Source organism: Camelus dromedarius, chromosome 8, assembly GCF_036321535.1.
Source record: "Camelus dromedarius isolate mCamDro1 chromosome 8, mCamDro1.pat, whole genome shotgun sequence".
Lineage (NCBI taxonomy): Eukaryota > Metazoa > Chordata > Mammalia > Artiodactyla > Camelidae > Camelus > Camelus dromedarius.
In genome coordinates this window covers 58,199,569-58,214,273 of record NC_087443.1, presented here as the reverse complement: position 1 = coordinate 58,214,273, position 14,705 = coordinate 58,199,569, and the positions used below count along the sequence as shown (strand labels likewise).

The 14,705-nt window shown below is 43.9% G+C and overlaps 1 protein-coding gene across 1 annotated transcript; it reads right to left on the bottom strand.

The window, feature by feature from the left end:
* Window positions 1-225: 225 nt before the first annotated feature.
* WNT8B (Wnt family member 8B) lies at window positions 226-3,986 on the bottom strand. The gene is made up of 5 exons (XM_064488619.1): window positions 3,960-3,986; window positions 3,055-3,193; window positions 2,113-2,238; window positions 982-1,124; window positions 226-771 (listed from the first exon to the last, which is right to left on the bottom strand). The coding sequence occupies exons 1-5, from the start codon at window positions 3,972-3,974 to the stop codon at window positions 226-228; spliced, it is 969 nt and encodes a 322-aa protein (XP_064344689.1). The 5' UTR covers window positions 3,975-3,986.
* Between the last annotated feature and the right edge of the window lie 10,719 nt (window positions 3,987-14,705).

The following is a 14,705-nucleotide window of genomic DNA, read 5'->3' as shown; positions in this document are numbered from 1 at the left end:
ACCTCAGTGTGGTGAGCAGACGGTGCGGACAGCTCGAGGAGAGCTCAGAGGAATTGTGGAAACAGGTTGGAAAAGTGGCAAGCACTGGAGAGATTGCAGCGTCTCTCCCTCTCGGGATCCCTGGGCTTGGTAATGTGGGGTCCCTATTCCCTAGATTCCTCTATTCCTGGGGTCTCTAAAAGAAGTCGAGAACAAATGGGGAAAGGAGTGGGTGAGAGGAGACCCTTAGGGTTTTCTCCCGGGTGTGTGCACCGCGCCCCCCCGCGGCCGCTCCGCGCGGCTGCAGAAATACTTGGTGACCCGCCGACGGCACTGCTCGCAGCGGACCGCGCAGCACCAGTGGAACTTGCAGTTGCAACTGGACACCGTCTCGGCGCGGCGCTCCTCCACCGCCAGCCCGCAGTCCCCGCACAGCCGACGGCAACTGCGGCGTTCCCAGCGTCCGAGGGCCCGGCCGCGCCGCAAGCACTCTCTGCCTTCGGTGCCCAGCAGTCCAAGCGTTTTGTTCTCCAGGCAGTAGTCTGGGGAGTCCTCCAGGTGCACCAGTTCCCGCGTGGAGATGGAGCGAAAGGTGTCGGCGATGGCGCCGCGGCCGGCCGCGCTATTACCAGCACCCTGCAACAGGTCCACCTTGAGAGCTGCGTGGTACTTCTCTTTCAGGTGTGCGCCCACCTCGCGGAACTCGGGCAGCTGCAGCCAGCAGGTCTGCGTGGTGCAGCTACCTGACACGCCATGACACTTACACGTGCGTTTCATGGTGCCCTTCACCGCCTGGGGAGAGAGCTAGGAGTGAGCTGGCCAGGGATTAAATGCGTGGGGAGTCTCTACCTCTGAGGGTTGCGAGGCGTCCAGCTAGCCTACGTGGCCAGCCAGCCTGATACCTCGTTTCTCCAACCTGGTAAATGAACTAAAGAGCTGTCTGCACCTAGGGCTGGTAGTGGATGGAGCCAGCTGCCTGACTCCAGGGACTGCAGGACTCACCTTGCGGCCAGCCTCGTTGTTGTGTAGGTTCATGGCTGCCCGGGCATCCTGTCCTGTCTCCAGGGCATCGACGAACTGCTTGGATATTGCCTCTCCAAAGCCCACGTTGTCGCTGCAGCCTCCCCACAGCCAGCCTTGGCCCCCTGGAAAAGTGCAGTGGGAAGAAAGGCAGTTGAGCAGGCAGGCGTGGAGCCTCCTGGGCTGCTGGGTCTAGGTGGGTTTGGGGAACCTGAGGTAGGGAAGGCTTAAGGTTGAGTGAGTGCCCTGTGTTTCAGCCTAGCTTTGTTTTTGCCACCTTGCGCGCCTACTTCCAGCCGTAGCCAATCCCCTGCTCAGGACTTCATGACGTAAGTAGCTGACGCAAGTAGCTGACGCAAGAAGCTGAAGTAAGTAGCTTGTCTCAGCAAGTTAGCCGCGCGTCCGTCTACTGCAGTGTTTCTGGCCTTTGGGCAGAGTGTGCACGTGCTTCCCCAGCGATTGACGTCCGGAAGGGACAAAATGGCGCGGATAAGGTGAGGAAAGCGCGAGCATTAAGGGAGAGAGAGGCGCAATTGAAATAATATGGAACAGCAGTTGGAAGTTGTGCTAGAGGGCAGAGAGGATTGGAGAGGACAGCAGAGAATGGAAAGAGGACAGGGATAGGCAGCATGGAAGGGCGTCCCCCTGTGTTTGAGACAGTAATAGGACTGAAATCTCAGGGAGTGTTCTTCCTTTATCATTGTGTTTAAATTAAGGAAACCATTCACTCAGAGAAGGGCCCCCAGCTACATTTACCCTGGTTTGTCACTGTAGGCTTTGGGCTCAAACTGGTTCGCCCTGATTTTCCTCAGACCGAGAATACAACTCTTCTCCACACCACCAAGTATCCACCAAGCTTTTTTCCCCCCAGTCTTGGGTTGGTAACTGTATTTTTTTTTTAAGCAGTCATCTTTTTTCCCCCTTTGGGGAGGGGGTAGGTTTATTTTATTTATTTTGTTTATTTTAACAGAGGTACCTGGGATTGAACCCAAGGCCTTGTGCATGCTAAGCACACCCTCTATCACTGAGCTATTACCCTCCCCACTACCAAGCTTTTTATTCTTTAAGTGAACTTTACTGGGCTGCCCTACCCACCCCCATATCACTACTCACCCAGTTGCCCATTGCGGGAGTCATCACAGCCACAGTTGTCAAAATCCCCAAGGCTGCAGTTTCTAGTCAGAGTGTACATGACCCCAGCAGAACTGATGGCATGTACAAATGCTGTCTCCCGATTAGCTGGCAGGAACCGAAAATCGAGTGAGTTAGAGGGAGGAGTTTCAGCCCAAAGACATACCTTTAATATCATCAGTATACCCTCCTTTCCCAACTCCGTCCTATTCCCCATGTTTATAATGTACTTTACTCTCTTCCAAGGTCTGCTCCAGCCCTGGTCTCAGGCCTGCTCCTCTCCCTTCCCATCTTTTCAGGCCACACATTTTGTGCCTAGGTGGCTAGATTATTGTTAACATAGGTGGGAAAAGCTCAAGAAAGAAATGGGGGAAGAGATGAATCTGAAGGCCAGTTTGTAAAGAACCCATCCCCACTTCCTCCTGGAGCACTGAAGTCAGAGACATGCACTAGCTAGTCCTGAGAGGAACCTCTGCTTGGCAGCTCTTCCATTTACTTGCATGGCCACTTTTTATCTTCTCCCTGGAAATCTGGTCTCCAAGTCAGTTCCCACTTGCCCTGTGCCTTTCTGCTGAGCCTCCTGAAGGAAGGGGCTAAGAGATCTGAAGATTTCTAACCCCTGCCTCCTGATGTTACTTGTATTTTTAGGAAGCCTTTAGCCAACTGGGAGGCCAAGGATGGTATAGGATTGGGGGTGAGGCAAGGTCCCTTTGTTCAGTAGTGAAGATGTTGGGGAAGAAAGAAAAAAGCTCTAAGATAGGAAAGAGGAGCTGGAGAAGGAGCAGAGAAGATCCCAAAGAGGACCTGAGAGCAGAGACCAGATGAGGAATAAAGGTGAAGAAGAGTCAGGGGGCCATCCCTGGAGAGTGGGGCTCTAATCTGTGGCCAGGGGGTCCAGGGAGCTGTGGCCAAGGCTTTCCTCACCACTGCGAAGGCCGCCATGGCTGGACAGCTGCAGGGCTCTCTCAGGGCAGTTCCAGCGGTCCCAGGCAAACTGGTATTTGCATTCTTCAATACCACTCTGAGCACCTGCTGCCACGCTGCTGGAGTAGATCAGGTAAGCCTACGGAGACACGGGTCAAATTAAGACTCGCAGCCGCTGAACTTGGGAGGCATTTGCCCTAAAGTGGCCAAGGACTGCCCATTCTGCTGACCCTCCCATCTCTCCAAAATAATGACACAGTGAGCACTTCAAATATGCTGTCTTATTTACCATCACAAATAACCTTGTGAAATAGGTACCATTTTATAGATTAAAAACCTGAGGCTCAGAGAGGTGATGTAAAGCAATTTGCCCAAGGTCCCACCACGAGCAAAGGGTAGCAGTAAGAATGAAAATCAGTTTTCTTAGACTCTAGGCCTCACTACGTTCATTCACTATACTATCCTGTCACTCCAAAATGATTCCCAATTTCATAACTCATGAATTTTCAGCAGTCGGTCCTCATCCTATTACTAGCTTAGGAAAGAACATTTTGTAGTTGCAAGTGTCCTTAGAGATCACGCAGCACACTGCCAGGATTTTGAAGATGGAAGACTGCATCCCACCCTGCACTGGGAAGGATGGATGACTGCAGACTGACACTGTGAAAGAAAACTTTTCTGACTCTGGAAATTCTGGCCATAAATTCAGAATCAGTATCCTGGTGCTGACACTAGTTTGCAGTGTGGTTTGGGGTGTGTCCCTAACCCTTTCTGTGCTGCAGTTTTTCCGTCTATTATATATATATAGAATAATGAAAGATGTGGACATAAGGAAATCGACGTGTATAGTCTTCAGTCAAGAAACTGAGTGAAATCCAAACAAATCAAAAGAATTTTTTTCTTACCTTTGGACCAGTCATCAGGAAATTGTTCACTGACCTAGAAGAGAGAAAAACCACAGAGCATAGTAGAGATACACCAACTCATTTCTGCTGCCGAGAGTTATAAAGATTACTTCAGCAAATATTCAGGCATACCTTAGAGATACTACCAGTGTGGTTCCAGACCACCGCAAGAAAGTGAACGTCACAACCAAGCCAGCCACGTGAATTTTTTGGTCTCCCAGAGTATATAAAAGTTATATTTACACTATACTGTAGTCTGTTATGTGTGCAATAGCATTATGTTCAAAGAAATGTACATGCCTTAATTTAAAAACACTTTATTGTGAAAAAGTGCTGCCCATCAGCTGAGCCTTCAGTGGGTTGTAATCTTTTTGCTGTTGCAGGGTCTTGCCTCGATGCTGATGACTGCTGACTGATCAGGGTGGTGGTTGCTGAAGGCTGGCATAGCTGTGGCAACTTCTTAAAATAAGACAAATTTTGCCACATCGATTGACTCTTCCTTCATGAATGCTGTTTTTGAAAAACAACAAACTGATAGGCTACATTATGGGAGAAGATGCAAAAGATTCAGAAAGAAATGTAACAGAATTTTAGAAAATCATAAAAACTACAGAGTCTAGCAAAACCAATGCCTACTTTTCAAAGCTTGGGAGGCAAAATTAAGTCAAGTAAAAAGAAGCACTACTCTCTTGGGGACAGTAGTACCAGCAAAGCACAAAAATAAATTCAAAATGAGTTGAATGAATTCAAAACTGCCAAAGCCATTATGAGTTTGGAGATAAATTTCTGATCCTTAAAGACTGGTGTTAGAGGTCAACCAGGTCCTTTGCCTCAGAGAAAGGAGCTGAGCTTGCTGTGGCTCAGAAGGGCAGTCTTTATGTGAGGGATAACTTTTAAAGATTTTTGGATGTTACCAGGCCAGACAGAGACTAGTTCCCGTTCCACAAGACAGACAGTATCAAGAAGGAAAACAAAGCAACAAAACAAAAACTGAGTGGCAGCCAAAGGAGAAAGCTTTGCTGTGAGCCTGGGTCAAGACTTCCTGTGAAAGGATACTGAGTTGGGCAGAGATGCTAGAGGATTCTGCTTTCCTTGAAGATCCTATAGTATGTAAAGATTTGGATGATGTGCTTGTCCAGCCCAATTGATGAATCAATCAGATCTAATTGAGCACCTGCCATGGGACATGACTCTAGGCCTTATCTGGACAATATTCCCATAGGTTGACTCGGGTTGTTAACCCCCTTGATATTTGCAGACATATTTGGACCATATAACATGGGTTACTTATGTCTAGAATATCCAGTATGAAGAAAAGACTGTATGCCCTTGTGCTGAGTACCAAAGGAAGAGGAGCTCGTTCTTGATTCATGAGACAATGGCAAGATGTCCTTTGGGGGAGTAAAATAGAATATGGATTACAGGAAGCAGAGTGGGTGTGTAAGGTGAGAGGGTAGGAGGAGAGCCAAAGAGGAAGGAATTTAAGTGTTTGTATGAGTGCCACCTGGGGACAGTTATATGGTTCAAGGAAAGATGCTAACAAACAGTGGGAGATGGAGGCAGCTCTATAGAACATCGTGCAAGCAGCATAGTACTGGACAGAGGGACAAGCTTCCCACTCCCCATGCATACAGTTGCTGATGATGCTACCCAGGTTGGGTGTCAGGCAAAGGGTTTACGTCTTTCTAGACCCTCCCAACTATTCCCAGACCTTTTGTTAAACACCAGACTTGCATACTCAGCTATATTCTTGACATCTCCACTTCTGTCTTTAATAGGCAGCTCAAACTTAACACATCCAAAACTGAACTCCTGATCTTCGCTACCACCATTTCAAACTTGCCCATTCCGTGATCTGCCCCACCTAAGGAAAGGGCAGTTCCTTCTTCCAGTTGCCAGGCAAAAATCTTGGAGTCATCTTTGACTCCTTTCTTTCTCTCACATCCTATATTCAGTCTGTCATCGACTCCTGCCAGCTCTGGCTCAGAATATATCCAGACTCTAACTAGCTCTCAGCACCTTCACTGCTGTCACACTGGTCCAAGCTGTCATTATCTCCTGCCTGGCTTATTGTTAAGGCTTACTAACTGAACTCCTTGCTTCCACTCTTATTCTCCCATGTGCTATGCTCAAAATGATTGGTCCCTTTGAAGACTGATCCATTTAAAGTATAAATCAAATTTTGCCACTCTCTGCTCAAAATCCTCCAGTTTTTTTTTTTAATCTCACATAGAGTGGAAGCCACATTCTTATGGTTTATAAGACCCTACACAACGTGGCCCCCTGCTATGTCTCTGGCCTAATCTCCTACCACTCTCCCCTCACTTACTCTGCTCCGGCCACACTCCCCTTGTTCCTCCAACACCCTAGTCACTCTCCAGCCTCTGAGCCATTGATTGCACTTGCTGTCTTTTCTACCAGGAATGCTTTTTACTCAAATATCCACATAGCTTGTTCCTTCACCAGCATTAGCTTTTTAATCAAATGTGTCATTCTCCCTGAGGCTTTCCTGGATCATCTATTTAAAATTACAACTCCCCCCACCTCCTTTCTCTGCTTCATTTTTTTTTAACACGGCACTTTTCATCATCTGAACACTAGATTTTACAACTATATTTGTATATTCTTTGTCTCCTTCCACTAGACTGTAAGCTGCATTAAGGTAGTTTTTGGTGCGGAAGTCTGTTCTGTTCACCAAGTGTTATCAGTGCCTTGAACAGTGCCTGAGGATAGTAAGCATTTAATATTTGTTGAATGAAAGAACAGAGGAACTCACTTTTAGGGGTGGGAGCAGGAAGAAGTATCATCTGAGGAAACTCAGAAGGAACAGCAATCTAGAGAGATGGGGGAAAGGAGAGAATCCTTCATTCATGCCCAGGGTCTTACCACTGTGATTATGCAGTGTCTCCCAAATCTTTACCTCCAGCCCTGACTTCCATCTTGAGATCCAGAGCTGCTTTTACAAAAGAATGCTAGACTTCTCTACTGGGAATGTTTCAAATTGTAAAGACAGTATGTTTAAAAGGTAACTCATCTTCCCTGCCGAACTTACTATTCCCCCCTCAATCTCTCTCAATCCATTCTCAGCATCCAATCAGTTATTAAGACCTGTGTGTATTTTACCTCTATAATATTTTTTACATACCAGTTCCCTCTTTTTTTCTCACTGTCTCAGTGCTTTCACTATCACAGCCTTAGTTGTGGACTCCAACCTGGACCACTGTAGAAGCTCCACTAACTGACCTCTCTACTTACAGTTTTTATCCCATTCCAATTCAGTGTATAGTCTGCAGCTAGATTAATCCTCTGAAAGCCTGATTCTGTTGTCATCCTACTCAAGAATCTTTTGTAGTTCTCCAACGCTGGGCACTCAAAGCCCCCCATAATCTGAACCTACATACCTTTCTCCATTTCCCATTAAATACCCCTATTTGTCCAATCCTTGACTCAAGCTGAACCATTCCTGGAAATCTATGCGTTAATGCCTCTATGCTTTTGCTCATGCTATTCTATTAAATCTTACTTATTCTTAGTGTTTTCGACCAGTGGTGCTGGGACAACTGGATATTCACATGCAAAAGAATGAAGTTGGACCCCTACCTCAGACCATATAAAAATTAACTAAAAATGGATCATAGACCTAAATGTAAGAGCTAAAACTATAAAACTCTTTAAAGAAAATACAGGTTTAATTTTTCATGACCTGGAGTCAAGCAGTGGTTTTTTAGATATACCATAAGCACATGTAACCAAAGAAAATATAGGTAAATCAGACTTCGGAAAAATTGAAAACTTCTGTGCTTTGAAAGACACTATCAAGAAAGTAAAAAGACAACCCACAGAATGGAGAAAATGTTTGCCAATCATATATTTGGTTAGACACATATAAAAAGCACTTACAACTAAAAAGTAAGAAGGCAAATAATCCAGTTGGAAAATGGACGAAGTGTCTGAATAGACATTTCTCCAAACAAGATATATAAATGGCTGCAAAGTACATAATAAGGTGCTCAACATCATTAGTCATTGGGGAAATAAAAATAAAAAACACAACAAGAATTTACACCCACTAAACTAAAATTAAAAAGACAGACTATGACAAGTGTTGTCAAGGATGTGGAGAAATCAGAACATACTTGCTGGTGGGATTACAAAATGATGTAGCTACTTTGGAGAACAGTCTGGCAATTCCTCAAAAGGTTAAACATAAAGTTACCATATGACCCAGAATTCTACTCCTAGGTATTTACTGAAGAGAATTAAAACCACGTGTCCAACAAAACTTATACATGAGTATTCATAGCTTCATTATTCATGGTAGCCAAACAGTGTAAACAACCAAATGTCTATCAACTGATGAATGAATGAATAAACTGAGGTCTTTTCATAGAATGGAATATTCAGCCATAAAAAGGGATGAAGTACTGATAAATGCTACAACATGGATGAACTTTGATAATATCATTCTAAGTGAAAGAAGCCAGACAGAAAACTTTTTTCTGCCTCATATAAAGGTTTTCCTTTATTCCCTTGTATTCAACTATAAATAGAGGCTGCCTTAATTATCATTGTATCCCCTCCACCTCCTTATCTGAACATAGGAAGTACTCCATAAAAGCAAATTAAAGGGTTTTGAAACAATAATGGAAGGATCATCAGATCCAACAGAAAATTCTAGGATAATAAGAACTGAAAAGAAATTTTGGGGGGAGTATGAGAATGAAATTTGTGGCAAGCTAGTGCTCCCACTAATGTTCAACCATTGTGAGCAGATGACTGCTACGTCAGCGGAAGATCATAGCATATGAGCAACAGACAATAAACACTGACCATATGTACACAGAGGTTGATGTTATAATCAAAACCTCTAGAGAGGGCTATAGCTCAAATGGTAGAGCACATGCTTAGTATGCAGAAGGTCCCGGTTTCAATCCTCCATACTACCTCCAAAAATAAATAAACAAATAAACCTAATTACCCCCTCCGAAAAACCATAAATAAATAAATAGATACATAGATAAATAAATAAATAAATAAATCACCTAGAAAATGTAAAAAACATATATTAAAAAAACTTAGCAAAATCAGTCTGCCCCACTTAATGTGATATGTAATTGTTATTGTGCTTCATAGTAATCAGGCATAAGTAGGAAGCAATTTACATAAATAATTGTAGTTAGTTTTGCTTTTGTATGGTCAAATAAAAATTTTATAATTGTTTCTTCTCCTTTTGTCAGTCTTCCAGTATATATACTGATACCATATAAAATGTAATTTAAAAGATATTTTTATTGAAGTATAGTCAGTTTACAATGTTGTGTCAGTTTCTAGTGTTAAAATGTAATTTCTGTCACACAATAATAGCTAACATTTATTTGGTGTGTAAGGAACTCTTCTGTAAATGTATCATCATTTAAAATTTTTATAACATCCCCATGGGGTAGGTACTGTACTATTGATTGTTTATTCTGTGCACACCAAATACTGGTTTTAGTGCTTTACATGTTTGAAGCTCACATAATTATTACAGTTATATGAGGAAGAAACTGTTATGTCTTCCATCTTAACAGACACAGGAACTGAAGTATAGAGTGGTTAACCAGCATCACACAGCTAGTTACATGGTAAAGCCAGGGTAGGGACCTAGTCAGTCTGACTCTGGAGCAGGTACTCCCTCCCTGCTACACTTTTCTGCACATATTTTTCTTGCCCTTTTTCCCACATGCCAAGGCTCCTGATCCCAGAAAGTTCTTGATGAGTATTTCTTGGCAGTCTCAGGGATGTTTTGCACACAGTCATAAAAAGCTCAGTTAACTATCACATTGTCTCCCATGCTTTTCTGTTATTCCATTGCTCCAGCTCTTCCTTCTGCTTCCAAGCCTCCGGGCACTCCTACCCACCAGGCACTGGCTCTGCTTTATCTACCACCACATCCCCTGGGCACATTTTGAGGAGTCTGTTGCTGCTCACATTGGATTCAATGCATGAAAAAGAAGGGACAAACAAATGTACCACGCGAATGCAAGATGTTAATAGCGGGGGAAGTGCAGGGGATGAGAGGAGGGGAGATACGGAACTCTACTTTCATCTTTAGTTTTTCTGCAAACCTAAAACTTCTCTTTTAGAAAGTCTATTGTTTTAATGTAGGGACAAATGTCTTTTAACCCCTTTTAGAGTTTTACTTTTCCACTTGGGTATCAAAACTGCCATTTGTGTACAAGGTTTTATAGGGTTTTAGTAAAATAGCTCTTTCGTTTTTGCTTAGAACACCCCCTCGTAGTCACCCTCCAACCTCCTTCACTGAACTGAAACTGAGGGGCTTGCTAATAAATTCCAGTGACAAGCTTTATAGCTGAATCTTCTCAGTTCCCTTCCTTTGGAGAGAATGCTCTCCTGGGAAGACTCTACAGTCACTTGTTTAGATAAACTTCTTGGGCCTTAGTCCTACCAACTTTCCTGACCTGCCTATAAATGCTGAATTTAGGTGGTGGGCCCAAACTGGAGCCCTTTCAAAAGGTGGTCCTTTCAAAAGGTGCTATCCTTGCAAAGAACTGGGCAATTTAAAAAAGTATTAACTAGGGCCTCTCTAGTGTTCTGTCGATAATCTTCACTGGTCTCAGCCTTCAGGGGCCTCACAAACAAAGTGCCCTTGCCCACCCAGGGGCAGTATCCTTAGCCCTAGCGTGGGTCATTATTGATTCACCCACCCTGGACCTCTTCCACCCATAATGACTCTGAAGAATAAGCACACGCGTACTTCCTGGTTTTAGGGAAGACTGTTACCTTGGAAGCTGGCAGTTTCCATTGGCTCAAAAGCGAAACATGGAGACTGGGGTCTGGCCAGATAAGCAGGATAATTCCTCAGTAAGACTCTTATTGAAGTTCTATCCCTGCGCCTGTCCCCAGATGCCTGAAAAGGGTGACTTTGGTGACAGCATCTCTCCAGATCTGCCTATGGCTTTACTGTGAGTCCCAGCGGTGGAGGCTATTGGCAACAGCCACACTCCACCAGTCCCCTTTAACTCAGGTGGCCTGGACAGGACAGTATTCTTTCCCTACCTCTTGTCTCCTGATATCTGTCTTGTTTTCGTGCTCTTTTAGAGGTGTTCCGTTAGTCTAGGACTGTGAAGTACAATCCGTAGAGTATGTAAAACTGGTGAAGTCTGAATAAGCTTTATGGGCATTGTACTGTAGTCATAAGATATTAACACTGGAGGAGGCTGGGGAGAGGGTGCATGGGAGTTTCCTGTGCATTTCTTTCCAACCTTCTGCAAATTTATAGTTACATAAAAATAAAAATGTAACATACATATATATACATAATCTAGAGTGCCAGAGAATGGACTTCGTTACAGGCATTTGAAAATCAATCCATATGTATTATCTGTAGAGAATCTTCTGGGGAGTTTATTAAACATGAAGGACCCCAGCTCAAGAGAGTCTCGTTGGGCAGTGGTGATTGGGGAACGGATTGTAGGAATCTGCATGTTCCTGAGACGGTGGTGTTGTAGATGATCCTGAGAGTCCACTGTGAGAAACACTAGGAGAACCGGGAGGTGCCTACAAGTATCAGATACTGAGGTATAATTTGAGGGCCTGGGAGATGCAAATTATTGCCTCAATATTCTGGAAAAATGGCTGCTCCAACTGCAACAGTAACAAATAGGTGGACATTCTCTTCTTTTGTGTCTGGACGGAGCACCTTCTGGTTTCAAAGCTCTAACTGGTTACTGCTTTAAGGGACTGAGTCTCTGACTGCACTAAGCATTAAAACCATGGACCTCTGTCCTTCCCTGCAGCTTTTTTCTTGGTATTGTAGTGTTTTCCTGGCAATTACAGCTGCCCTGTTTATGTCCACCTTCCCCATACCAAGACTAAAATATCTGGAGGGGAGGGGTGGAATATGCCCACAAGGATTCTGAATCTTTGTCTAGGGGCCCTCTGTCCTTTAGGAAACATGCTAACTACTTCCACTTATGGAAGTCTTTAATGCCATAGCTATTATTTTGTATTCTTAGACCACCTCCACACTCTTGTCATCAACCCTGAAGTGAATCTTTACCTCATTTTTTGGATCTATACTTTTTTCTACAAGCTTCTAATGCTACTTTATTCTTCTCCCAAGTTAATTTACCAATGGGAAGAATTTGAACAAGCAGTCAGATCTCTCTCTCTCCTCTCTCCATCATTCACTCTAAGCTCTCACAATAATGTTTCACTGTAAGTAGCTTCTGCTGTCACTTGCTCCCATCTGGGCTGGGTAGCCAAATTGTTTCCTTTTGTCCTGTCTTCACTATCTCTTGCCATGATTCCTCTAATATCAACATTAACAAATTCTTCCCCCTTCTTTTTAATGTGTGTCTAAGTCCAGGCTGTTCTCTTCATTAATAATATCTTTTCAGCTTTTGTTAAGCAACCATCCACAGATAAAGATGCATTCGTAGTTTGGAGGCTGTGGGTAACTGCCGGAGCAAAGCCTTGTGGACTTTCTATCATTTCCTATTTCTCTCTGCTCTAGGGACCTTCTAAACTTGCAGCACCTCAGTGGCTGTTATCCGGCCACAATCTGACCACAATTCAAAATTCTTTGATCTAGGGTACAAACACCCACAGCTTTCAATATCACACAGCTTTTCTCGTGGGCTGTATTGCCTCCTGAATTGCCTATTCCATAATCAGCCTGATCAGCAGCAAAACTTTTTCCCAGGGAGCTGGGACAGGAGGGGAGGGACTTTGGATCAACCCAAATACAAATGCCACAGCTTCTCTTTTAGTTCTTGGAAAGTCTCCAAGTTGCTTTTGTTTGTTTGTTTGGTTGTCTTTTCTTACCTAACATTTACTATCCATAGATCCATACACTCAAATTTTCAAAGCCCTTCTTCACCTGATACCATTTGAAGAAATTAATTTTACCCGCTTAGGAAGTTCATAGAAAATTTCAAGTTCCCATTCTCTGTTACTTATGCTTCATTGTGGATGAGTGGTTGAAGCCACTATCCAATTAGTTTTACCCACTTCTCCCTATTTGGGGATTTTCTCCAAACTAGCATAGGCAGTCTGCAGCACATCACCTTATGAAGTGAGCGATTTAGCAGCCATGGTGAGGATACATGCCTGATTCTATATGGTCCATGGCACAGATGGGCACAGGAGCACCAGGCACCATGCTATCTGCAGGCTGACTTCTCCCTTTGCATGACTGGGACTTTGTGACTGGGCCAAGTGTGCACGACTCCTCTCAGTAAGAGAGTTCCTTCCCGGTAAAGAACTGTCTCATGGAGCCAGCCTCTTGCAGGCCAGCCTCACTAGTTTGTCAAGTATGCCCAGACACAATTGAATCCCAGTGGTTGATGCAGCTTTGATTTAAGTTAGGATTCTCTTTTCCCCTTCTCCATGCATTTTTTTCAGGGTAGGGGGGTTGGGGGAGGTAATTAAGTTTGTTTGTTTGTTTGTTCAAATAGAGGTACTGGGGCTTGAACCCAGGACCTCGTGCATGCTAGGCATGCACTCTACCACTGAGCTATACCCACCTCACTCCCGCATGTATTTTTAAAAAGCAAAGGTTCTGAATATATTTCTCCAGAATTTGGTGGTTTCCTCTCAACTACCAGGACTTTCATCTCAATGCCTTCTGAGCCCCTCCTTTGTTCTGCCTCCTTCATTTTCCCCCCAAGTCCTTCATTAACAGATTTGGCTTCTTCCTGCCCTTTCAGGACTGTTAAGAAGTCTCTGGGTCATGAAGCTCTAGTTGGTCTACTTCGGGAGAGACCATCTGACTATTATAACTTTGGGTGGTGGCCCAGGGAAAAGGAGAAGTGGTTGTGAATACATGTAGATACAGATCTCCATCTGGTGATGTGGCACAGAGAGAGCACAGGGGGAAAGGGGTGAAAAGGTTAAGGGGAGGGTCCAGCGGAGGGGAACTGCCTGGAGCTGCAGCTAGAATGTGGCCCTGGGGAAATAACTCTCTCTTAGGATTTATGTCTGACAGCCAGATTCTTCACCTAATAGAACCCACAAGATGCCTTGGCCTGGGAAAAGCCCAAAGACAGTTCTTTCTGAGCAAGTTTCATTGCGACTCTAGCCTCTACAACATCTGACCCACAGAGCACACATGTACACACACACACAGATATGTATATACACACAATTATGTACATAGAAGGCCATCCTTACTAGTGACTGTGAAATAATATCCCATTGGTCCAAAAATGTTCACTGCCTTCTCTGACAATAACTGAGGTTATTTAAGCTAGGAACAATTCACTGTAGAATTAGAGAGAGTTAAGTTTAAAATGCAACATTTTCTAAGAGTGGCCAGCATGACTCATTCTTATCCATTGTGAAGTATAAATAATTGAAATCAGGCTCTTTCCTATTTAGTTATGGGAAGGGATGAGGAGGTAGAAGGCACAAGACTGCTGCAGTCTTGAAGGGAAGAGAAGTATTCAGCCTTTCAAAGACAAGTTTCCTCCTACTTAAAAATTTGTCTAGGGGGAACAAAGGTGCTATCAGTGGAGACATCTATTTCAGTTAGAAATAGAACAAAGTCCAGATTACAGCAAGGAAACAGTTATGAAATGAAAGCAACTAATATAGATTCATGGAAAGAGTATGCAAGAAAAAGGGAAGAGAGAAAGAAATGATTGCAGTGAAAGATGGAGCTGAGTGAAGGTTTTTCCAGGATTAAGTGTAAAAGGAAAAATTAATGACTGTGTCGTTTTGGCTATATCCTCATATCTGTTT